Genomic DNA, 24,348 nt, shown 5'->3' with positions numbered 1-24,348 from the left:
ACCCCAACCGGTTCAAGTGGAAGTGCAAAATTTTCTTTTCTAGATAATTTAGAAACAAAAAACAAGTCCTGAAGGCATTTTCCAAACTCCACCAAGTTCAACAACTTATAATGCAAGTTCTTTGTCTTTTAGAAAGTCCACCTTAGTTGACCTTGATGATTAAGTGAAATATATGAATCATGCAATTTTTCTGAAGTTGAAGAAGAAGCCAATAAACATGAAGTTTGGAGAAAAGTCATGCATGATGAAATTGCTATGATCGAGAAAAACCAAACATGGCAGTTAAGAAATAATTGGAGTCAAATGGATTTTCAAACCAAAAGTTAATCTAGATGGAAGCATCCAAAAAATATAAGGCAAGACTTGATGCCAGAGGATTTTCTCAAAAATTAGGTATTGATTTCTATAAAACATTTGCTCCTGTGGTAAAATTGGAGACTATTCGAACATTGATTGCTCTTGATGCACAAAAGAAACGAAAAGTTTATCAACTTGATGTCAAGTCAACTTTTCTAAATGGTGTGTTGGAAGAAGTATATGTGGAGCAACCACAAGATTTCTTTGTGAAAGGGAAAGAAAATAAAATCTACAAGTTGAGAAAAACTCTCTATGGGTTGAAGTAAGCTCCTCGCAAAGATTGATAAATATTTTACTATGTGAGATTTTTTTAAAGCAGTCAAAATAAGCACACACTCTATGTCTTAAGAAGGGGAGATATTATTCTTATCATTTCAGTATATGTTGATGACTTAATATTCATGTGCGGCAATGATGAAAACATGATTCTCCATTTCAAAAAGGATATGATGAGCACTTATGAAATAACTCATTTGGGGCTATTACAATTATTTTTGGGAATTGAAGTATCTGTCAAAGAAAGTATACATAGAATGTTCTTAAAATGTTAATTTATTGGGATGTAAAGTTGTCCACACTCGATCAATTGTGAACAAGAAGTTAAAGAAAGAAGATGGAGCTAAAAGGTTAATGCTTGAATATATAGAAGTCTTATTTGAAGTCTTATATATCTAACAGCTACTAGACTTGATATAATGTTTGCAACAAGTTTACTATCCAGATTCATGTAGGAGCCAAGTCAGATCCATTATGAAGTAGCAAATAGAATTCTAAGATATTTGCAAGATACAATTGGCATAGAATTTTATACAAGATTGTTGAAAATTCAAGATTAAATGATTATTTTGATAGTGATTAGGTTGGTTGTCTTGATTATTTCAAAAACACTTCAGGTTATATTTTCTCTTGGTTCATGAATATGTTCATGGGCTTCAAAGAAACAAAAGGTTGTCCACTATTGAAACAAAGTACGTATATTGCTATTGCGCAAAAGCAACATCTCAAGTTATATGGCTTTGAAGAATTCTTTTTGACGTGGGAGAAAAACAAAGAAGAATGATCTTGTATTGTGATATTAAATTAGCCATGACTATTGGCAAAATTCCAATTAGATAGTACAAAACATATTGCAATTAAGTATCGTTTTATTAGAGAATCAATCCAGATTGGAGAAATTCAATTGGAGTATCATAAAACTAAAGAATAATCTGTAGATATTTTGACAAAGGCTCTTCCCAAAGAAAATTTTTATTTTCTTAGGCAACAAATTGGAGTTGATCCGGTGGTAAAGACGGGGGACCATTGTTGGCAGGAGGTCAACGATACGTGGAGGTCAATGGTCAATAGGGTCAACCCCAAGGGCGTGCCGAGCGGACTAGAGGGTCGACCGAGCATCCGGCCGACCGAACATCTGGCCAGGGGTCTCCCAGGCCGGACGAAAGACAGCCCGACCAGGGGTCAAGTTTCCGATGCTCAAGGTAAAAGAGTCTCTGGGCCGAGAGGACAGGCCGCTCGGCCGAGCCACAGGACAATAAGGCGCAATCCCATCCGAGCATATGAGCAGGGCTTCCCCGCCTGGTCCGAGGTGGGCGCATTCCCGGAGGCCATGAGCGCCGAGCGATCGGTCCGCTCAGCCCGGGAACAGGCAAGAGGCGCAAAGGGACAAAAGGGACAGCTGGTAGCATCATCCTCGAGACACCTGCCGCCGACAAATAGCATGGTCGGCGGCCGGAGCGAACAGAGTATCGTACGGTGAAAGTTTTCATCGTCATGTCAGGGATATACTCGGACGATTGCGGAATGACGTCAGACATGTTTTTCTGACACAACCCTACTGAGGTATGTTTGGGGAAGCGTGCACGTATCGAGAAGCGTGCCTGCGCCTCCCTGAGGTCCTATATAAGGATCCCTAGACTTCGACGGAGGTATGCAATTCTGATCACTGTAGCCACAGTAGCGTTACCTTGCTCCTCTTCTTCCTCACTGCCTGACTTGAGCGTCGGAGGGTCATCGCCGGGAAATCCCTCCCGGCTTGGTTTCTTTGAAGGTTCACCGGAGATCCACATCACCAGTCGAAGACAGCGGAGAGCGCCACGTCCCCAGTGTCCACCGACTCAGCGCTCGGACAGGATCAAATTGGCGTCGTCTGTGGGAACGTTCCCAAATCTGAGCAGAGACGATGGAAGAAGCTGGATGCCAACTCATGGTGACACTCTCTCCCGAAGAACTAGACGCGCTCATCCAAGCGTGGGCAACCAAGATAGTCGAGCAACAACAAAAGGCTCAAGCCGATCGGATAGCGCAACAGGCAACGTCAGCATCAGGCGGTCGGGCGGCACCAGACGACCGGCCAGAGAAGCTCTCAATATGGGGGCAGAACAAAGGGCCGACCGGCACTCAGGTGGAAGCCCCGCCCGCCCCGATATCGTTCCATCGGGCTTTATTCCAAACGCCCTCGGAAGTCACGCAAGCCAACCTCGACCGGGGCTCTTCGTCCGATGAGGCGCCCCTCCGTGATGCAAGGAAGAGCAAGGCGCCACGGACAGACTTGTCCCCCGAGCGGGTCAATAGACAATTCTCCGAGGCCATCCTGCGCGACCCACTACCAAGGCATTACGTGCCCCCGGCGATCGGGGAATATAACGGGACCACCGACCCGGACGACCATCTGGGTAAGTTCGACAACACAGCCACTTTGCACCAATATACAGATGGTGTGAAGTGCCGGGTGTTCCTCACCACCCTTTCTGGATTGACACAATGATGGTTCCGGAGGTTACCGGACGGATCCGTCACGAGCTTCAAAGAATTCCGCACGGCTTTCCTCCATCACTTCGCGAGCAGCAGGCGCTACCAGAAGACCAGCGTCAGTCTGTTCGCCATCAAACAAGGCTCGAAGGAGTCGCTCCGAGCCTACATCCAGCGTTTCAACCAGGTGGCCATGGATATCCCGACGGTCACTTCAGAAACTATGATGAACGCGTTCACACAGGGGCTTGTGGACGGTGATTTCTTCCGTTCGCTCGTCAGAAAGCTGCCTCGAAGCTACGACCACATGTTGAACAAGGCCAACGAGTACATCAACGTGGATGAAACTCAGATGGCGAGGAAAAAGGAAACACCACCCGAGCCACCAGCTCATGCCGAGCGGAAGCCGCCTTCCAATTATCAACCACCGAGGGGACCCCGCGCAGAAGCCGCCCGGCCTCATCAGCAAGCAAGGCCGCATGTCGTTCAACAAGTAGCGGCCGATCGGCCTAAGCCCAGGGGGAAGGTATGGACTCCCATGTTTTGTTCACTCCATCAATTAGCAACTCACAACACCCGCGACTGTCGGAGCCTCCCCCCAATCGCTCATCCTACGCCAAGGAGTTATCGCCGTCGATCGCCTTCGCCGAATTGACGACATCGACACCAGAGCCCTGGTCGGCGTACAGAGAGAGGATCCTCCGAGCGGCAATATCATCAGCAGCCCAGGACTCAACCTCGGGCATCGCACGAGCGTCCTAGGCCATCCGCTCTGGAGAAAGAGAATAGAAGCAACGTGTCCCGAGGAGAAATTAACATCATAGCTGGTGGACCTACCAGAGGTGACTCCAACAGGGCGCGGAAGGCACATACAAGGCAGCTCACGATCCATGCGGTGGGTTGCAGTCAGGAGCGGGCGAACGGGCCTGAGATCAGCTTTGGGCCTAGGGACCTCGAGGGAGTCAAAGTCCCGCATGATGACGCCCTCATCATCCGAGTGGTAATAGCTAACTACACTATTCACCGCATCTTTATTGATACAGGCAGCTCGGTCAACATAATCTTCCAGAAGGCCTTCGACCAATTGCAAATCGACAGAGTCGAGTTGCTGCCAATGACAACCCCCCTCTATGGGTTCATCGGTAATGAAGTTGTGTCGGTCGGACAGGTCCAGCTGGCTATTTCCCTGGGAGAGGAGCCGCTCAGAAGAACGCGGACTGCTAACTTCATCGTAGTCAACGCTCCCTCCGCGTACAATGTGATCTTGGGGCGACCAGCTCTCAACGAGTTCCGAGCGGTCGTCTCCACCTTCTGCCAGAAAATCAAGTTTCCAGTAGAAGACCAAGTTGGAGAAGTCTGAGGGGATCAACTGGCAGCCCGGCGATGCTACGTAGAGACAGTCCGAGCCGAGGCTAAATCCGCTCGGAAAGTGCCACGAGTCGAGGTAAACGCTATAACCCAAAAGTCACCTTCTCTAGTTTATGAAGAAAAGGAGGAGGTACAGATCCACCCTACCCGACCGGAGGCCACGACATTCATAGCACCCGACCTGGAGCCAGGCCAGAACGAGGATCTGATCAGATGTCTCCAGCGAAACTGCGACGTCTTCGCTTGGTCAACTCATGAACTGTCGGGGGTCTCGCCGAGCGTAGCGCAGCATGAACTTCACGTCCGACCGGACGCTCGGCCGGTGAAGCAGAGGAAGAGGGACTTCAGCGCTGAACAGAATGTCATCATCCGAGCTAAAGTTGAGAAACTGCTGGAGGCCGGCCACATACGGGAGGTGCAATTCCTGAGCTGGCTCGCCAATATGGTGCTGGTCTCCAAGCCAGGCAACAAATGGAGAGTCTGTATCGACTTCCGGGATCTAAACAAGGCATGCCCAAAGGATTTTTAGCTTCTGCCCCGGATCGATCAGCTGGTAGACTCTACCTCGGGGTGCGAGCTGATATGCATGTTGGATGCATACCAGTGCTACCACCAAGTGCCGCTCGCTCGGGAGGATCAGGACAAAGTGAGCTTCGTTACTACGAACGACACCTACTGCTACAACGTGATGTCATTCGGACTCAAGAACGCTGGGGCTACCTACCAACGACTGATGAACAAAGTATTCCGGGAGCAGATCGGGCGCAACCTGGAAGTCTACGTGGATGATATACTGATCAAGTCACTCCGAGCAGCCGATCTTTGTACAGACATAGAAGAAACCTTCCGAAGACTGAGGAGGTATGGAATCAAGCTGAACCCCCAAAAATATCTGTTCAGGGCAAAAGGCAGGCGCTTCTTGGGATATATCGTGACCGAGCAGGGCATAGAGGCGAACCCTAGCAAGATGAAAGCTTTGCAAGACATGCCGCCTCCCAGGAATTTGAGGGAAGTGCAACGCCTCACCGGCCGGATAATGGCATTGTCAAGATTCATCTCTAAGACAGCCGACCGGAGCTTGCCATTTTTCAAGATCCTGCGCCGAGCCACCAAGTTCCAGTGGGATTAGGAATGCGACCGGGCAATCGAAGAGCTAAAAGTCTATCTCAACTCACTACCTGTACTGGCTAAACCAAACGTGGGCGAGCCGCTCCGCATATACCTGTCATCAACCGAGCATGCTGTCGGCTCGGCACTGGTAAAGGGAGGCGGGGAGGAGCAGCCAGTGTATTTCTTGAGCCACATCTTAAAATGTAACGACCCGCCTTCTACTGGCTAAGCTGTAAGGTCGATCGTCACATTATGCTGTGCTAACTACTCCCTGACCATCACTAAATCTAGGTGCGGAAGCTGTACTAATTAAAATTTTCGCTAAACTATTACCTTTAAACATTCTACAGGAGCTAAGGGGTGTAATCTGGGCTAATCGTGTCATTATTACCTCCCCTTATGGTCAAGGAACTTAACTAAGGGTTTCTAGTTACTATCAGGCCTCCCAATCGATCCACAGATCGATTGGAATGGCTGAATCGATCCGGTGATCGATTTAGCAGGCTTCTGTGCTCGGCCGATATTCTGGATCGATCGGCTGATCGATCCAGACTGGTCAATCGATCCAGTGATCGATCCCAGGGCCTTCTGTTCGCGACAGAGAGCGTCCGGATCGATCGGCTGATCGATCCAGAGGCCTACTGTTCGCGAGATGAATTGCCAGTCGATCCTTCGATCGATTGGAAACCCTCGAATCGATCAGCTGATCGATTCGAGTTTCTGATTTCGTGCCAATGGTCTGATTTCAGCACTTGTTCGTGCCAAAACTACTTATAACATTTCTAAACTAAATGCCAAACATTCTAACATCACAAAAATGGTATTCTAAACATGATAGGATGCATGATTAACTAATTCATAACATTTAACATGCTACGGTGCAAAATAACGAAAAGCAAAAAGGTTCTAGTGCTTAAATAAGCTTGCTGAAATTCCCTAAGATCTCTATTCCAAGTTCCATCCACACACATCTTCATCGTATTGCCCTCCAACCTCCACTAGTCCATCTTTCCTTTACCTTTATCTGCAGTATAAGGAAAAGTATCTGTAAGCTTTCGCTTAGTAAGAAACCATCTACCTCATAAAAACATGCATTCGATGCAATATGCTTTTAAAACATGTTATTTGAGAAATGCACTGATTAGACTGAAACATGGCATGCTATCATACATAGAAATCAAAGCTAGTCATGACATACTATCATCCAAACATGTGTAATAAAAGCTGAACATAGAGCTATCATGCATAATCATAAGAGTAAGCTGAACTGAAACATGAACTAAGCTATATTAAACTAAGCTAGTGTTGAATTTAAACTGTATACACAACTGATTTGTGAGAGTTTAAAAACTATACATATAGTAGATGAAAATACATAATCATGCTGCTAATGGGCCTGGCAACTGTACGTGCTGTGCGCGCATCCCTAGCTAGACCCGGGTTTGCAAGTCCCGAATTTAGTAGGGTTACTAGGTTATCTGAACCTAGGGACGACTGTGGGAGCCCAACCCAATGGATATCTAATCCAGTACAGTGCCACTGAAAAGTAAAATACTGAACATAAGCTAATAAATCCTTGTCTTGCTTTTACTAGGTTGTCTAAACCTAGAACTAGGTTATCTAAACCTAGAGGCGACTGTGGGAGCCCACCCATTGGACAACTAGTCCTGTAAAAGCTGGAGCAAGACTAACTATGCTATAAAATGCTTCTATTGCATTTATCTCAGCTACTAAAATGCCTAAGAGGCATTTTTCTGTGCTAAACAATTTAATCGAACACTTGGTATGCGCTAATTCGCATCATTTGTGTCGGTATTCTACATATTACTAGACTAATACATAAAATCCACACGGAATCTACTTATACTGCAGGTGAGGGGTTTCTTACCTCCTGTGTGGATTTTCTTACGGTTCTAATCGCTAGATCTCCAGAGGAGACGATCCTTTCGACGATCTTCTCGCGTCTACGTGTTCCTCTCGCGGAGGGGAGCGTCCTCGTGTCGAAGTCGTCGCCGGAAAGTCCTCCTATGGCCCTAGGGACGAAATCCCTAGGTGTGCTTGTGGTTGGCTCCGAGAGAATGAGGAGGGGAAGTGGGCAGCGGTGAGGGTTTGAGGGAGAGGAAAAGTTACGTTAGAATAACTCTTCACCTATTAATTCCCTATTTATATTAAGTGGGTAATTCCGCCCAACTCTAATATAAATTTATTTGTTTCCCTTTCCTTTCAGCACGGCCCTGCTGGGTTCACCTGGTTACTTTGGTTCACCATAAGTCATAGGACCCATAGGTCTCGGGTTCGATTCCCGCGTAAGCTATTTTCGTTTTCTATTTGTTTTTGCTACTTCCGCTACTCTAAATATTCCATAAAAATATTCTAAAATTCCAGAAAAATCATAGAATATTTCTAAAATAGTTTTGAGAATTTTCGGGCGTTACATAAAAGATGCTAAGTCCTGCTATACTGGTCTCGAGAAGCTCGCGTTCGTCCTAGTCCTGGCCGCACGGAGGCTCCGTCCTTATTTCTTGGCGCATACTATCATCGTTATGATAAACAGCCCACTGGGAAGAGTACTCCTAAACATTGAGGCGTCCGGGCGGCTCATTAAGTGGACGACAGAGCTCAGTGAATTCGACATCCAGTATCCACCCCGCTCGGTGATCAAGGCGCAGTCCTTGGCAGATTTTGTAACTGAGGTACAGAATCCCGAGCCCGAGGCTTTGTGGAGAGTATTTGTGGATGGATCGTCCACTCGGCTCGGGAGCGGAATAGGTATTTTACTAATTTCTCCTCAAGAAGAGCGGATGCACCTATCCGTCCGTCTAGATTATCGGGCAACAAATAATGAGGTGGAATATGAGGCCCTCATAGCCGGCCTACAGGCCGCGCGGCATGTGGGAGCCCATCGGGTGATGCTGTACTCTGACTCCTAATTGGCCGCTCAGCAACTCTCGGGGTCCTTCGAGATAAACAGCGCAAGGCTCCGGCTCTACGTGGAGGCCTTTGAAAAGCTCAGAACTAACTTCACCGAGGTTTCCATACAGAAGATCCCCCGAGCCGAGAACCAATCAGCGGATGAATTAGCCAAGCTCGCTAGTTCAATATCGCCGATCATCATCCAACAGCCAATTGAGTAGGTCTCCTTGGTGGCGCACGTTAACCAGATGAAAGGCCTCACGTTCCCAAACGATTGGAGAACGGCCATAATATAATTTTTGCACTCGGAAGTCACGTCGTCCGATCGGGAGGAAGCCCAGCTACTGAGGAGGAAGGTCGGTCGGTTCACACTCGTTGGGGACCAACTTTACAAAAAGGCGTTCTCCCGCCCGCTACTGAAGTGTGTCAGCTCGGAAAACGCAGAATATATTCTCCAGGAAGTACATCAAGGATCCTGCGGAGGCCATCCGGGCGGGCGATCGTTGGCTAGGAAGATCCTGCTGGCCGGATACTTTTGGCCAACTCTATAGGAAGACGCCGCTTGGACCGTCGCTACCTGCCTTTCCTGTCAGAAGTTCCACAGCTTCTCCCATAGGCCAACGGAGAAGATGAAGGCGTCTACTGTGTCCTGCCCGTTCGACCAGTGGGGTATGGATATAGTGGGGTCTTTCCCTATGGCGACCGGGCAACGGAAGTTTTTATTAGTGGCGGTCGACTATTTCTCCAAGTGGGTTGAAGCCGAACCATCGCCGTAATAACCAAGCAGATGGTCAAAAAGTTCATCTGGCAGCATATAATCTGTCGGTTCGGCATTCCTCGTCGACTCATCTCGGATAATGACCGACAATTCGTTGGTCAGGAGCTCGGAGAATGCTGCAAAGGATACGACATCGAACAACACTTCACTTACGTGGTGTATCCTCAAAGCAACAGTCAAGCCAAAGTGGCCAATCGGGAGATCCTACGAATACTTCAGGTTCGGCTCGATCACATGGGAGGAAGCTGGGTAGATGAGCTGCCCGGCGTACTATGGGCCATCCGCACAACCCCAAAGGAGGGAACGGGAGTAAGACCGTTCCACTTGGTATACAGGGGCGAGGCGGTCGTCCCTGTCGAGGTCGGAGTAGAGTCCGATTAGATCCAGAGCTACGATGAGGATAATGCCGAGCGAAGGCAGCTGGAGTTGGACCTGGTTGACGAAGCACGAGCTAAAGCAGTCGTCCGGCTGATGGCGTACCGGCAAAGAATGAAGCAGAAGTACAACAGGCGTGTAATTCCCAGAGCGTTCCAGGTCGGCGACTTAGTGTGGAAGAAGGTGAAGTCGGTCGGCAATGTGAGTAAGATGGCAGCTCCCTGGGTGGGGCCCTTCAGAGTCGTCGAGAAGCTCTGATCGGGCGCATACTACCTGGAAGATGAGGACGGACGGTGGCTAGATCGACCATGGAGTGCAAACCAACTTCTGTCGTACCGAGCGGGGTAAAAGGTGTGTCAGTGTAATTTATTTAATGTATGCCTCGTTCGTCTGTATCCTTTGGCTACAGGAGTAAAAATTAAAAAAGACAAAGGATATAAGCATTTGTTGCCGAACGGCAAAACTCCACGAAGACTGTCGAGCGGCGACGTTAAACTCTAGAGTCGGACCGGCGACTATAAACCCCCCGGCATGAAGACCGTCGAGCGGCGACGTTAAACTCTAGAGTCGAATTGGCGACTATAAACCCCCCGACCTGAAGACCGTCGAGCGGCGACGTTAAACTCTAGAGTCGAACCGGCGACTATAAACCCCCCGGCCTGAAGACCATCGAGCGACGACGTTAAACTCTAGAGTCAAACCGGCGACTATAAACCCCCCGGGCTGAAGACCGTTGAGCGGTGACGTTAAACTCTAGAGTCGGACCGGCGACCATAAACCCCCAGGCCTGAAGACCATCGAGCGGCGACGTTAAACTCTAGAGCCGGATCGGCGACTATAAACCCCCCGGCCTGAAGGTGATATGACATTAGACTGCTTAACGGTAACGTGAAAGTCGAGAGGAACATGATTAGACAAAAAGACGGGCATAGATTCATTCAACAAAATTAGTCGAACGACGATTACAAAAGGGTGTTATAGGCTGGACGACCAACATACATTCAGGACTTCACTCTAAATAGTTAAAAATTTTGTCTGGAATTGTGGTCAGGAGGTCGGCATGATCGCGAATGGGGACAGTAAAGTCTTCAGGCAGCTGGCCCTTTTTCTACAGATTGTCGGTCGTGGCGGTGATAGCTAGCTCGAAAGCATGGACGAGCCGAGTGCAAGCCTTCTCTACAAACTTCTCCGAGCGGATGTAATTCTATTGCATGACAATGATTCGCTTCGGCTCGGCTTCCTGATATTCTTTGAAGGCAGCGCGAGAAACATCCAGCGCCTCTTGGAGTGTCTTCAGGTCAGTCTTTAGGACGGCCACCTCCGCCGAACAGTCATTCTTCTCAGCAGCCAGCAAGTCGGTCAGTTCTTTGACTTTGACCTCGAGGGCCCGGGCTTCAACATTCTTCGCCTCTAGGTCAGTAATGGCCTGATTCTTCCTGTTAGTGGCCAGAGTAATCTTCTTATCGTAGGTCTTGACCTGGGTCTCGAGCCGGTCTACCATGGTTTGCAAGCTTGAAGATTTATGTCGTTCGACCTCTAGTAGTTTGTTGGCCTTCTCCAAATCGGCCTTCAGCTCGACGTAGGAAGGGCCTTGAAGAGGGGTCCCCCCAGAGACTTTGAGCTTTTTGAACTTCTCCTCGAGGAAAGATAAGCAGTGGCACACCGCTATACTCTCGACCCAATGCTACGATTCAGTTAAAAATGTAAAATACCGAACAGAGGATAAGAAGAAAAAGCTTGTAAAAGTTACCCCAGTAGCTTATTGCAGATGGCTGTTGTCGAGCAACCCAGGTGGCATCACGCCCACGCGCGCTCGGGCGTCCTCCCAGACTTTTGCGAGGGGCCCCCGAATGGTTATCAAGTGTTCGGCGCTCGGCGGCTGGTCAACCTGGCGCAAATATTCCTCTATCGGTAGGTGGAGCAGAGCCTTGATAGTCCTATGTCGGCCCGGAGTGGACTGGGCGGACGCGGAAGGAGCAGAAGCTTGTCCGACCGGCTCAGAGCAGATGAGAGAGCGCTTGATTATCAGGCGAGCTGGAGGGAGCGAGGTGAGAGGCTGAGCGGCGACGGGGTTGGCAGGCCAGTCTCCTTGAGATTGAGTCCGGTCGGACGATAGTGCTTCCACAGATGTAGGAGCTGGAGCTGGGGGATCGTCCGCCTGTTCAGAAACGTGAATGGCAGAGGTTGCTGAGCGGGTGGGGGTGCCCATTCGGCGGCGTTTACGCCTAACCAACGGAACTTCATCATCATCAGAGCCGGCTTCCTCGGGCCGAGTGGCCGGTGGCGCACTCAGTGGAGCGTTCTCCTCAGCCGCATCGGTGGTGACCGTCCGCGCGGCCGACGCCTCACCCCCCGTACGTATCTCTTCACTCTCACCCTCGTGAGAGCCGATCGGGGTGAGGCCCAGCTTGTCCGCCTCCTGCGCGGCAGCCACCTCTATCTCGTTGGCCTTGCGCTTCAGCAGGCCCAACACCACTGATTTCATCATAGTCTCGGCTGCAAGAAAAAGAAAAGAAATCAGTTAGACGCCAAGAAAAGGAGAGAAGGTTATTCCTTACCCGGGCCGTTCGGAAGTCGCGTTCGAATCGAGCTTAATCCGAATAGGTACATCATCCCTTCGGGCAGCAGCTTGTGTATGTCTAGCTTCAACCCGGCTAGCAAGTTCGCCGCATGCAGAAAAGCAGGTTCAGTCCGGTACCTTTTCAGTTCGGGAGGACTCGACAACGAAGTTTGCCATTTCGTCCGGAAGGATGGTGGCTCGGGAAAACGCAGGAAGAAAGAATGCTCTTTCCAATGCTTATTGGAGGTAGGCATTTTATCAAAGAAAACTAGACCGATCCGAACTTGAAACAAGAAGGTGCCCAGCTCGGACTGCTTGGGGTAGTAAAAATAATGGAAGATGTGGGGCTTAAGGGGAATATTGTGTACCCGGAAGAGCACAACTATGCCGTACAGCAGCCTAAAGGAATTTGGAACAAGCTGGCCGAGCGGAATACGAAAATAGTTGCAAACTTCTAAGATAAATGGGTGGATCGGAAACCTAAGGCCGCCTACGAACTGGTCGCGGAAGAAGGTAACAGTGCAGGTCGGCGGGTCATGGAGCCGGTCGGACGACTCGGCCAGAATCAGTTTATGGTCATCAGGGATTTCATAGGTGTTAAGTAATTTGAAGGCGTCTCCCGAATCAAACCTACTCTCCATGGTTTGATACCAAAGACCGGGAGAAGGGGCAGAAGAACTAGTCATTGCCACCGGGGTGCAAGACAAAGGGAAAACAGAAGGCAATGGAGAAAATGAACGAAACAGTGCCTGCGATGCGCAGACACCACCGGAATGCAAAGAAAAAGCATGAAGAAAACAAAAAGGGAGTGAGCAAAGAGTTCTTACAGAAAAGAAGACGGCTGGAGAAGAGAGCGAAGGGCCGGAATGTCGAGAATGGGCTCGCCGGAGAACGAAGCGGTAACCTTCAAAAGCATGGGTGCGATAGAGCGAATTAAAGCAGCGGAAGAAGAGGAAGCGGCCTTATAAAGGTTGGGCTCGAGCCGCAGAGACCGCCCGATCCAGGGCACGGGATCCGAGGAACGCATCTGCCCGTTGAATTCAAAGCGCCAGGGGTCACATCGAGTCTGACAGCCCGAGCAGGCGATGACGGCCGCCTGGCCACATGGCATCACCCCATTGGGTGCATTTAATGACCGCCATTACGCAGGTGAGGGCGTGTGCTCGGCCTTAATGGCGGGAATTTGCACGAGTTCCAAGGAAATTCGGAGGACATCGGCGTTGACCGACGTTGGGTCGGCAAGACATCCACCGGCATGTTGAACTCTTCAAGTGTCAGTGGGTTCTAGGCCGAGCGGCCTTCTCATCAGATACAGAATGGCCGAGCGGCATGTCGCCAGACCGATAGTCCAGTCAGTCGGACTTAGCGTCTCCTTCGACTAGACTTGAGGGGGAGGCATGTGATCGATGGTAAGGACGGGGGACCCTCGTTGGCGGGAGGTCAACGACACGTGGAGGTCAATGGTCAAGAGGGTCAACCCCAAGGTCGTGCCGAGCGAACAGAGGGCTGATCGATCATCCGGCCGACCGAACATCTGGCCAGGGGTCTCCCAGGCCGGACAAAAGACAACCCGACTAAGAGTCGGGTTTCCGATGCTCAAGGTAAAAGAGCCTCTGGGCCGAGCGGACAAGCATCTCGGCAGAGCCACGGGACAATAAGGTGCAATCCCATTCGAGCACATGAGCAGGGCTTCCCCGCCCGGTCCGAGGTATGCGCATTCCCGGAGGCCATGAGCGCCGAGCGGGCAGTCCGCTCGGCCCGGGAACATACAAGAGGCGCAAAGGGACAAAAGGGACAGCTGGTAACATCATTCTCGAGACACCTGCCGCCAACAAACAGCATGGTCGGCGGCCGGAGCGAACAGAGCATCGTACGGTGGAAGTTTCCATCGTCACGTCAGGGATATGCTCGGACGATTGCGGAATGGCGTCAAACATGCTTTTCTAACACAACCCTACTGAGGTATGTTTGGGGAAGCGTGCATGCATCGAAAAGCGTGTCCGCGCCTCCCTAAGGTCCTATATAAGGACCCCTATACTTCGACGGAGGTATGCGATTCTGATCATTGTAGCCACAGTAGCGTTACCTTGTTCCTCTTTTTCCTCACTGCCTGAATTGAGCGTCGACGGAGGGTCGTCGCCGGGAAATCCCTCCCGGTTCGGCTTCTTTACAAGTTCACCGGAGATCCACATCACCAGTCGAAGATAACGAAGAGCGCCATATCTCCAGTGTCCACCGACTCAATGCTCAGATAGGATCAAGAGTCATAAAGGGAGAGTATTAGAAATAAAGCACTTATCCAGAATCTAAAGAGCATGGCAATTCTCAAGAATATAAATGGTTCGATATTTCTCAAGAAGATTGGATGCAATATTCAAGAAGACTTGTATTATAAGTCAAATATGAGTATTTACTAGAATGTTGAAATTAATTACTTTTATGATTTAATTAATATAACGCAATCATAAAAGTATATATATATCGGAACTTATAACTCTCATCCGTCTTCTTCTTCTTCTATTTTCTTCTTGTTATCATTCCAACGGCAAAAGCACCTTTGCAAGAAGAAACATCGATCAAGCCTATTCAATGTCATCACCAATCCAAGTTTGTTGAATTGGTTGTGGTGCAATTTGAGCGCGACCATAATGAGGTGTAACATCATTTTGGCGAAGTCGAGACTAGAGTTCGACTCTATCTCTTTAAGATAAATTTACCCCACACATGATGTTTACGGAACACAATAATCATTTCCCAAGATGCAACGATTTTATCTTGCGATAGCATCACTGTAAATCGCAAGACCTCTGAACCGAAGAAGCTTCTCGAACTCTCTAATGTAAGTATGGAATACAATGTTTACTTTGTTTAAATGAATTGAGTGATTCAAATGAAAATGTGAATGGTCTTATTTATACTAAATGGAGGGTACGTATAAAAACATCTTGGTTCAATTAGATCTCATCCATCTATTTTGAATTGGATGATATAGATTGCATCCTTTCCTAAGAGACATACTATTTCTTTATTAGATGTCATCCTTTAGAAATCAATAAATGAGATTGACCCATCCAAAAGGTACTTAAACCTTTCAAGTTGGATGAACAAAATTTGTCAATTTTGATCCATATATCTAGATTTAATTTTTCATTTAAATTTCCAACAAAGTTTACCATCACAATTTATGTACATAATGTCTAAGTAAGGTAACACAATTGATGAATGGAAGCTATTCAAATTTGTAAATCCAAAACTAGAAATCAATTTCGACAATCAGTCAATGTAAGTGCGACAAATCAACGAGCCGAAGGGCCTTCAGCATCAGAAATGCTTCCGACATGATGAAATTCCAAGAGTTTCGGATCCACCTCACTGCTTCCATGCTTCAACATCTTATCACCATCAGTGTACATTGCCAAGCACTCCTTTAGCTCCATCACCACTTCAGTCATCGTTGGCCTCGTACTCGAAGTGTGTGTAGTGCTTGCCAATGCGACATTGGCCACCTTCCAAGATGAATTCAGGACTCCCTCTTCGCATATGATTGTGTCAATAACATCCTCTATGTTTCCATTGGCAAGCCTTTCTTTAACCCATTGAACTATGTGAATGTCTTCAAGATCACTAAATATGGGAGATTTTCCAGTGATGAGTTCCAAAAGAACCACTCCAAAGCTATACACATCGCTCTTCCGGCTGAGTTGGTTATTGACATAGTACCTAGACAAGTAGAATTCCGTAAGGCTTTGGTGGATTTAAACATGTAATAGCAATGTCGGCATCAAATAGATGAACTGAATAAACTGATGTGAGATACTCTGGATCAAGGTATCCGATAGTGCCAACAATCCTTGTGGATGTGTGGCCGGTGTTGTCATCTTGGAAACGCTTGGATAGTCCAAAATCGGCTATTTTCGCTTCTAGTCTTTCGTTCAAGAGTATGTTAGCGGTCTTCACGTCTCTATGAACAAGTGGAGGTTTGCATCCGGTGTGCAGATACTCAAGTCCTGACACACGTGAAACATGTATGTTCATTAATTATTAAGTAACACAGGAACAAGCTATGGTAATTTAGTGTCAACCTTGTGCGGCATCAATGGCAATTCGGAGACGTTGTTCCCATTTCAAAGGCGTCTCAGTTTGACTAGCTGTTGAAATATATGATAAGAGCTAGTTAGTACCTTCACAGACCAATCGAGAGGATGCAATGAGAATAATTTTATGTTTGATATAAATTTTCAGCAGCAGAAGTGGTTCGTGAGTTCAGAACCTTTGAGGTATTCTTTAAGGTTTCCCTTGGGCATAAATTCGCATACGAGTGCCAAATGATCTTCATCCATGCAATAGCCCACCAAAGAAACCAAATTCTTGTGATGAACCCTTGTCAAATGTTCAGCCTGGATTTGGAAGATGAAATTGTTTAAGTGGCCACTTTTCGGATTCGTGTGTATACAATTCAACTAGGATCAGTTACCTCAGAAAGAAAATCTTCTTTTCCTTGTGAAGATGATTTGGTCAGCAACTTGACAGCAACTTCAGTAGCATCTTCCAAATGGCCATAGTAAACAATTCCAAACCCTCCTTTTCAATGATCTTGCTAAAGTTATCAGTAATGAACTCCAGTTCCTTGTACGTGAATTTTCGATTTTCAAGTTGATATTTGCCTCCAATTTGGAGCTCTTTGATGGTGCGTTTTGCTGCAGAGTTAAAAAGTACTATTCCACAATTCATGATGATGAATTCTGAATCAGTAACCTTGTTCTGCAACAAGACTAACCTTTTCTCTTTTTCAGTATGCAGAGAAGGATAATTGCCGCCAAGCACCCACACATAGCAGCAACTACAGAAGCAATGACGATAATTGCTAAATAATTCTTCTTCTTCTTCTTCTTAGGCTCGCAAGAATCTCCACCAAGACAAATGTTGCCTTCAGTTCTGCCATTACCAAAATTTTGCATTTATCATAATAAGAACAAGTTGTTGCATTTATCATGGAAGAAACGAGTATAGTTTTCAAGATGAGGATCAACCTCAAAGTAATAGAACCATTCTTAGATTTCTCAAGAAGAACAGAAGGAATGACTCCACTAAGTTGGTTTTCTGTCAAATCTCTGCATGTAGCCAAATAACAAAATTACTTCATTTATTTTTCACTTCATGAGCTTGCATTAGGCAACATATAAATATATAAATACTGACTAAATAATACTTACAAGACTCTGAGAGATGGCAAATACCCCAGACCATCAGGTATCGATCCCGTTAAGTTGTTATGAGACAAATCCCTATAAAATGTTATCAGAAACTCATTAATGAGGTCGATAAATGACGATGAGCAGAGTATGTATATTATTCTGGGACGTGAAGTTATAGAAGAATTAATAAGAAAATAAGAGAGAAATAACACAACAAAAGGAATAGTTGAATTAGGCTTAAACCTATTATAAAATTAAGAGCACAAAGGAAAAAAGATGTAGTCATAACATGACTCAAGCAAAACTAATTGATCAAATATCAAAATAACTTATCTTAAACGTTTATATAGCTCTCAAAAAAATTTAAACGAAAAAATAACTAACTAGATTTATTCCCTAAGATTTAGAATAAATTAATTAACAGGACTTAGTTCCTTAAGATTTAAGACAAAAATTAAATATAATTAAGGAGAAAACAAACTAAACTTAATTAACAGATAAATAATTATAAATCTAAAATATGCAAATTTAAATACTTTGGATTCCCTCCTACATCAGTAGTTCGGAATTGAAGAGTACTCGTCCTTGAGTTTAGAGTGGGTGTATCCGGCTCCCCAACACAATGACTTAGATGTTTCACATTAAAAACATCAAAAGTTTTTAAATAACTAGGAAATCGCAACCTGTAGGCATCGCTATTAATCTTTTCTAGTATCTTGCAACGTCCAATCTTCCGATCTTTGAACTTGTTCTATTCACCCACAGTAAAACAGTCACGAGTTAATACAACCCAAGCCATATCACCAACGTTAAAAGAACTTAACATCGATGTCTATCTGCCCTAAACTTGTACTCAATGTTGTTTTCCTAAATAGCTTGCTTAACCTGCTCATGAATGACCCAAAGATACTCAGTCATCTCCTCATCCTTGGAGTTAGCTTATCCTAGACATGAAATAAGAACTAAATCCAGTACCTCGAATGAGTTTCGTCTATAAACAATAAAAGGACTCAAACTAGTGATCTTGTTCTTTGATATGTTGTATGCGAATTCTGCTTGAGGTAAAACCAGATCTCATTGCTTCAATTTGGTTCCTATGAGACATCTCAGAAGATTTTCCAAGTTTTGGTTCACTACCTCGGTCTGACCATCCGTTTGAGGATGATAGGAGCTGCTAAAGTTTAGCTTCTCGTCCCTAGCTTTCTCCATAAAGTCTTCCAAAATTGACTAACAAATTTAGTATCACGATATGAAGTAATAGTTTGAGAAATACCATGTAAATGCACAATCTTTTTCAAGAAGAGGGTAGCAATCCGATCAACATCCATAGTTTTTTTGGACGCCACAAAGTAAGTCATCTTGGAGAATCTCCACCACAACTAGCCAATACGAAATCCATGCTAACCTCGCACCAAGGGGCTTTGGGAATTGGTAAGCAAGTATACAAACCAGCATTGGTGAGGGTTCCCTTAGATTGTTGACAGATAAAGTAATAGTCCACGAAATGAGCTACGTCACTAGTTAGTTTGGACTAATAGAAGTCGGAAGAGATGATGGTTAATATCTTATCTCGGCCAAAGTATTCTTCGTTATATAATTCACTGATAATGTGCTCCCTTAAGGAACAGTCTGGAATGCATAATCGTAGTCCATAAAATAGATAACCATTGTGCATAATAAAATCATTGTGAAACCTATTAGTTACCTCCTGAAATATCTTGCCGAAGGAGGGATTAACAACATACATATATGAGAAAGATCTAAAGCAGGCATAATAGTAAGCAAGGAAGAACAACGGCTTAGAGCATCTGCAACATGATTAAGACTCCCAGATTGATGCTTCAGTATGAAGGTGAACTCTTGCAAGTAGTTTACCTACTTGATGTATCGATTACTCAGCTTGTATTGATCGTTGATGCACTTCAAAGCCTCATGATTAGTGAACAAGATAATTCATTCTGCAGGAGATAATGACATCAATGCTTCAAGGATTGCATAGTAGCAAAGAATTCCAAGTCATATGTAGAGTAATTTTTCTTGGCACCGAATAGTTTCTCACTAAAAAAGGTAATAGAGTATCCTGATTGACTTAAAACACCACCAATGTTAATGCTAGATGTGTCACAATTTACTTCTAATAGTTTGTCAAAATCTGGAAGCGCTAGAATGGGTGCTTCGGTCATCTTTTGCTTCACCAGTTGAAAACTATCGTAACAGCTTTAGTCCACTTGAACTCGCACCCCTTGAGACACTCAATGATAGGAGTAATCAAGACGCTAAAATTCTAGATGAATCGGCAGTAGAAAGAGGTCAATCCATGAAAACTTCACATATCGTGAATAATTTTTGGCTGCAGCTATTGTAAAATTATGTTTATATTTGATGGGTATGTACAAACACCATCAGTAGATACTAAAAATCCAAGAAAGGAAACTAAGGTCATGAAGAAAAAACACTTCCTATTATTGACAAACAAGTGTTTTGCCTTTAGCTTCTCAACGATAGTTCAAAGATGGTCAAGGTGCAAAGCTTGTGTCAGACTATAAATGAGGATGTCGTCAAAGTATACAGCCATGAATCTTCCCATGAAAGGTCACAAGACCTAATGCATGAATCTCATAAATGTGTTGGGTGCATTGGACAGTCTGGAATACATGACCATCCACTCGTACAACCTATGTTATATCTTGAAGGTGGTCTTTCATTCATCTTCGAGCTTGATTCGAATTTAGTGGTATCCACTCGTAAGATTGATCTTGGAGAAGTTCTTAGAACCAAAAAGTTGATCCAACATGTCATCTAAGCGAGGAATTAGAAATCTATACTCACCGTGATTTTTTGATGGCTTTGCTATCAACACATACACCACGAACCATCTTTCTTTAGCACGAGTAGGGCAGGGACTACACAAGGGATCATACTCTCATGAATAAAGCCTCGTCTCAATAGCTCCACAACTTGTCATTGTAGTTCTTCGGCATCCTTAGGGCTAAGACAGTATACCGACCGATTAGGTAAGCTTAACCCTAGAATGAGGTCAATATGGTGTTGAATGTCTCTCATAAGGGGAAGTCCCGGAGAAAGGTCTTCGACCATCAAATCAGCAAAGTTGAATAGGAGTTGTTGCACCTCAGTTGGTAGATCCAAGTCTAGGTTTATTACATTGCTATCGTAAGGAAGCAAACCATAGATCATGTCTTCGTGCTTCATCTCGTTCAAAAATCTAAACATAGAAAGTAGTGTAGAGTTATTAGTTACCAAATTTGAAGAGGTTCCTTCTCGTCGAGGAGTCAATACGATATTCCTCCCTTTAATAGTAAGAGTGTAGGTGTTCTTCCATCCATCGTAGATGACGCTACAATCATATTGTCAAGGTCATGCCAACAATACATGACATGCATCCATTGACACACATCACACCATGCTCGATCGTAATACTTGCTGCCAATAGAAAAAATTAAAAGCCACCGTCTATCTATGATTATCATCTCCCTTTGCTCAGCCATGACAACTTGTAGGGTTTTGGATGACTATCCGTCTTCAATTGAAGCTTGTGCACAACTTCTTCAAATACAATATTTTCACAGCTTCCACTATCAATAATCATCTTGCAAACTTTATCTGTAACTATGCAAGTTGTGTGAAAGATATTAGTTCTCAGCCAATTATCTTATGGTTATTCCTTAGGGACCAGTAGACTCTTGCGTATGACAAGAGTTTTATGACCATCTTCATAAAGAATCTCTGTTGGCACAAGTAGGCCGGAGGGAGGGGAGGTGAACTGGCTGTTAAAAAAAACTTCCTCAACTTTTAACTCAGATAAAAAAATAAAATAAATGAACAACCTAAAAAAAGAGGCCAAAAGAGTTACTTTGTTACAACCGGAGAGGTTGTTAATCCAAGGCAAGTAAATGCACTAAAGATCTCCTTCTTTGAAGGCAAAGAAGTCTCTTACACTCGTTGAAAGCTCAGAAAATAGTTAGGAGATGAATACAGCAGTTGTTACCTATTTTCTAGGTCCAGGGGACTTTTTATAGCCCCTGAAAAATTTTATCCATAGTTGGAAGGGGCCTTCCACAGAGCTGGAAGGCGCCTCTAGCGAGGTGCAGTGAATAAAAGTTTATCCACTGCTAATGGTAAAATCTGCTTGGTTGAAGGCGCCTTCCATGGCTGGTTGAAGGCGTCTTCAGCCCAACTGAAGACACCTTTTGCCTGAAGGTCACGGAGGTGCCTTCAACTCCTATTGAAGGTCGTGGAGGTGCCTTTAACTCTTGTTGAAGGCACCTCCAGCAGCTCCATTTTAGCTCTTTCGCTGCTCTGATCGCCTGAGTGATTTTGGCCAACTGAAATAGGTCTCACCTGAACCCAATTTTCGGCCTTCTCCTCGAGCAGGCTTCCGCTCCAACTTCTCATCCCCCAAACATCATGCACGTCCTTCTCGTCCACCGGTGTAGTCTTAGCGGCACCTCGTCCCTCGGATGCACCGAGCCCGTGGCTCCCTTCCCATGTCATCCTTCCCATTAGTTTTTCCGCTCGACTTCCTATGTTCCTAAGCTCCTGTACACTTAGAAATAAGGGTTAAACACTAATAGGAAACCTGACTTGGTTGATCACATCAAAACTACCACGAGGTACCAACAATCTCATCATCGATATCATCGCCATAAATTCGCTCATCAATCTATTCGGGTTCATCCTCCATGTCTTCTGAACCAGCAGGGTTTTATTTTTATTATTATTTAAGGATCTTTTACAATTTGAAGCTCGATGCCCTTATTCACCACATCGAAAACAATTGATAGAGGTCTTAGGGTTACTTTGTGGCTGCTGCTAGGAAGGGTACAACTCCCGAGGGTGAACCACTTGATTGTTTTGATCGCTCATATTTGTTTGTCTTCGATTTAACTATTTTTCAATAGTCGGCTCATTGATAAGCCTCTGAAATAGTCCAAAGTGAGTGGAGATCAAGGAATCTTGTAAAGGCTATCATAATACCCCTAAATATCGCATTGTAGTATGCTCCTTAGTCTCAGATAGATTGTTCCTAGAAATAAGTTGATAGAAGTCCTCTGTATAGTCGTCGACGATTCTAGCCCTTGCCTCAATGTATGAAGTCGTTGAAATAATATTTGTGCGTAGCTAAAGGGAAGAAAGTAGATTCTCATCCGTTTTTTTTTAATTTTTTCCAATCGGTGATTTTGGATTTACCTTGTCTCTCTCATGATCGATAGAGTTGCTCCCATCATGCTGAGGCTCAGCCTTTGAACTTGATAACGACCAATTTTATTTTGACATGATTAGGTACTTCCTTATACAAAAAAATTCTCTCTACTTTGTTGGTCCAATCAATGAAGCATTCCACTTGTAATGTGCCAAAAAAAATCAAGAATATCAACTCGAAAATCAAAATCCCCATATCGTTCTTCTTGACCACGGTGTTCCCGATAAATAGTACGATGGTGATATGGATTGTCAAATCCTCAATCATCATTATATCTTGGATATTATGATCATGGTGCTAAGCTTCCTCATATAGAGGGATTAATAAGAAAACAAGAGAAATAATACAAAAAAATGAATAGCCGAAATTAGACTTAAACTTATTATTAAATCAAGAGCATAAAGAAAAAGAGATGTAGTCATAACGTGACTTAAATGAAATCAATTGATTCAATATCAAAATAATTTGTTCTAAACATCATCTAAGCATAGAATCCTAAAAAAATCTAAATGAAAAAAATAACCAAGACTTATTCCCTAAGATTTAGGATAAATTAACTAGTAATACTTAGTTTCCTAAAATTTAGAAAAAAAAATTAATATAATTAAAAAATAAATTAAACTTAATTAATGAATAACTAATTAAAAATAAAAATAAAAGATTTAGATTAGGATCCCCTCCCGCATCAATAAAGGATGTTTCTCTTTTGGAAATTTCAGTGAGAAATAACACTTACAAGTATTGCAGTGCACTTAGGTTGGCAAAGGATGCGGTTATTACACCTGCCAATCCACTGTATGACATATTGCTGCAAAAAATTGAATCTAAAGAATCATTAGTCCTCAAGTCAACTTTCAAATCATTCATGATCTACTTCTCTGCAAAATTGAAGGAACTCACACTGCAGTGATCATCGGAACACCAGAGTTATTCTGTGTACAATTCAGTCCAACCCAAGTATATGCTTGTGGAGAGCATGGATCACCCATCCAGTTTCTTCTCACCTGGTACCACCCTTTGATTGCCAACATTGCATCCACTGAAAAATAAAATCTTGTTATTTATAATTTTATTATATAAATTAGCTGTTATTAATTTTTTGCTGTCGTTGTATTACCATCTTGGCCATTGGTTGCCACATTTGCATTTCTCATTGCTGTGAAGACTTCAATGGCATTTATGATAGGTGGAAGCATGGAGCTTCCTGTTTCAACAAGAGTTATATTGCACTCACCAAACCCTAAACTTGGATCAGCATTGAAAACGACGTCAGAGAGGAGGTAGGTTGGAGCCAAAGGCCTGCCGTCGTTCAGCAGGGCTCCATTGAGGTAGATCAAGAACTGCCTCGAGGCGTTCAGCTGGAGCTCGCAGAAGTAGAGGACCGTATAGAACTCAGTTAGGTCTCCTGGATCGGGTGCCAAGCTGAGTTGAAGTGTGGTGGAGCTGCTAGGGTATGCTGCAATCTGCATGACTTCCTGTGGTGGCTGAAACTGATCATGCACCTGGTTTTGGACGCTCGAGTCGGTCGATGTCACACTCCATGAAGGTGGGGTGTCAATGAAGAACCATAAGCGATCATATCGGTCAGCAGGGTACCTGATCGAATTAGAATTCCCCACATAGAATCTATCCAAGTTGACCAAAGTGGTGGAGGAGTTGACTTGAGGATAAAGAGAGTTTGAAAGAGGCCTCAGATCTAAACCAGAGATGAAAGGAATTCCAT

At 44.9% G+C, this 24,348-nt stretch overlaps 2 protein-coding genes across 2 annotated transcripts; both read right to left on the bottom strand.

Moving 5' to 3' along the window:
- Positions 1-15,505: 15,505 nt before the first annotated feature.
- LOC122013962 (probable LRR receptor-like protein kinase At1g51890) lies at positions 15,506-16,940 on the bottom strand. Its single transcript, XM_042570168.1, has 6 exons — positions 16,874-16,940; positions 16,684-16,790; positions 16,480-16,606; positions 16,292-16,357; positions 16,027-16,216; positions 15,506-15,929 (listed from the first exon to the last, which is right to left on the bottom strand). The coding sequence occupies exons 1-6, from the start codon at positions 16,938-16,940 to the stop codon at positions 15,506-15,508; spliced, it is 981 nt and encodes a 326-aa protein (XP_042426102.1).
- A 3,948-nt stretch (positions 16,941-20,888) lies between these two features.
- LOC122013960 (senescence-induced receptor-like serine/threonine-protein kinase) lies at positions 20,889-24,324 on the bottom strand. The gene is made up of 5 exons (XM_042570167.1): positions 23,743-24,324; positions 23,526-23,664; positions 23,362-23,433; positions 21,131-21,189; positions 20,889-21,031 (listed from the first exon to the last, which is right to left on the bottom strand). The coding sequence occupies exons 1-5, from the start codon at positions 24,092-24,094 to the stop codon at positions 20,889-20,891; spliced, it is 765 nt and encodes a 254-aa protein (XP_042426101.1). The 5' UTR covers positions 24,095-24,324.
- Between the last annotated feature and the right edge of the window lie 24 nt (positions 24,325-24,348).

This window comes from Zingiber officinale, chromosome 8B, assembly GCF_018446385.1.
Source record: "Zingiber officinale cultivar Zhangliang chromosome 8B, Zo_v1.1, whole genome shotgun sequence".
Taxonomy (NCBI): domain Eukaryota; kingdom Viridiplantae; phylum Streptophyta; class Magnoliopsida; order Zingiberales; family Zingiberaceae; genus Zingiber; species Zingiber officinale.
This window is presented reverse-complemented; position numbering and strand designations above follow the sequence as displayed.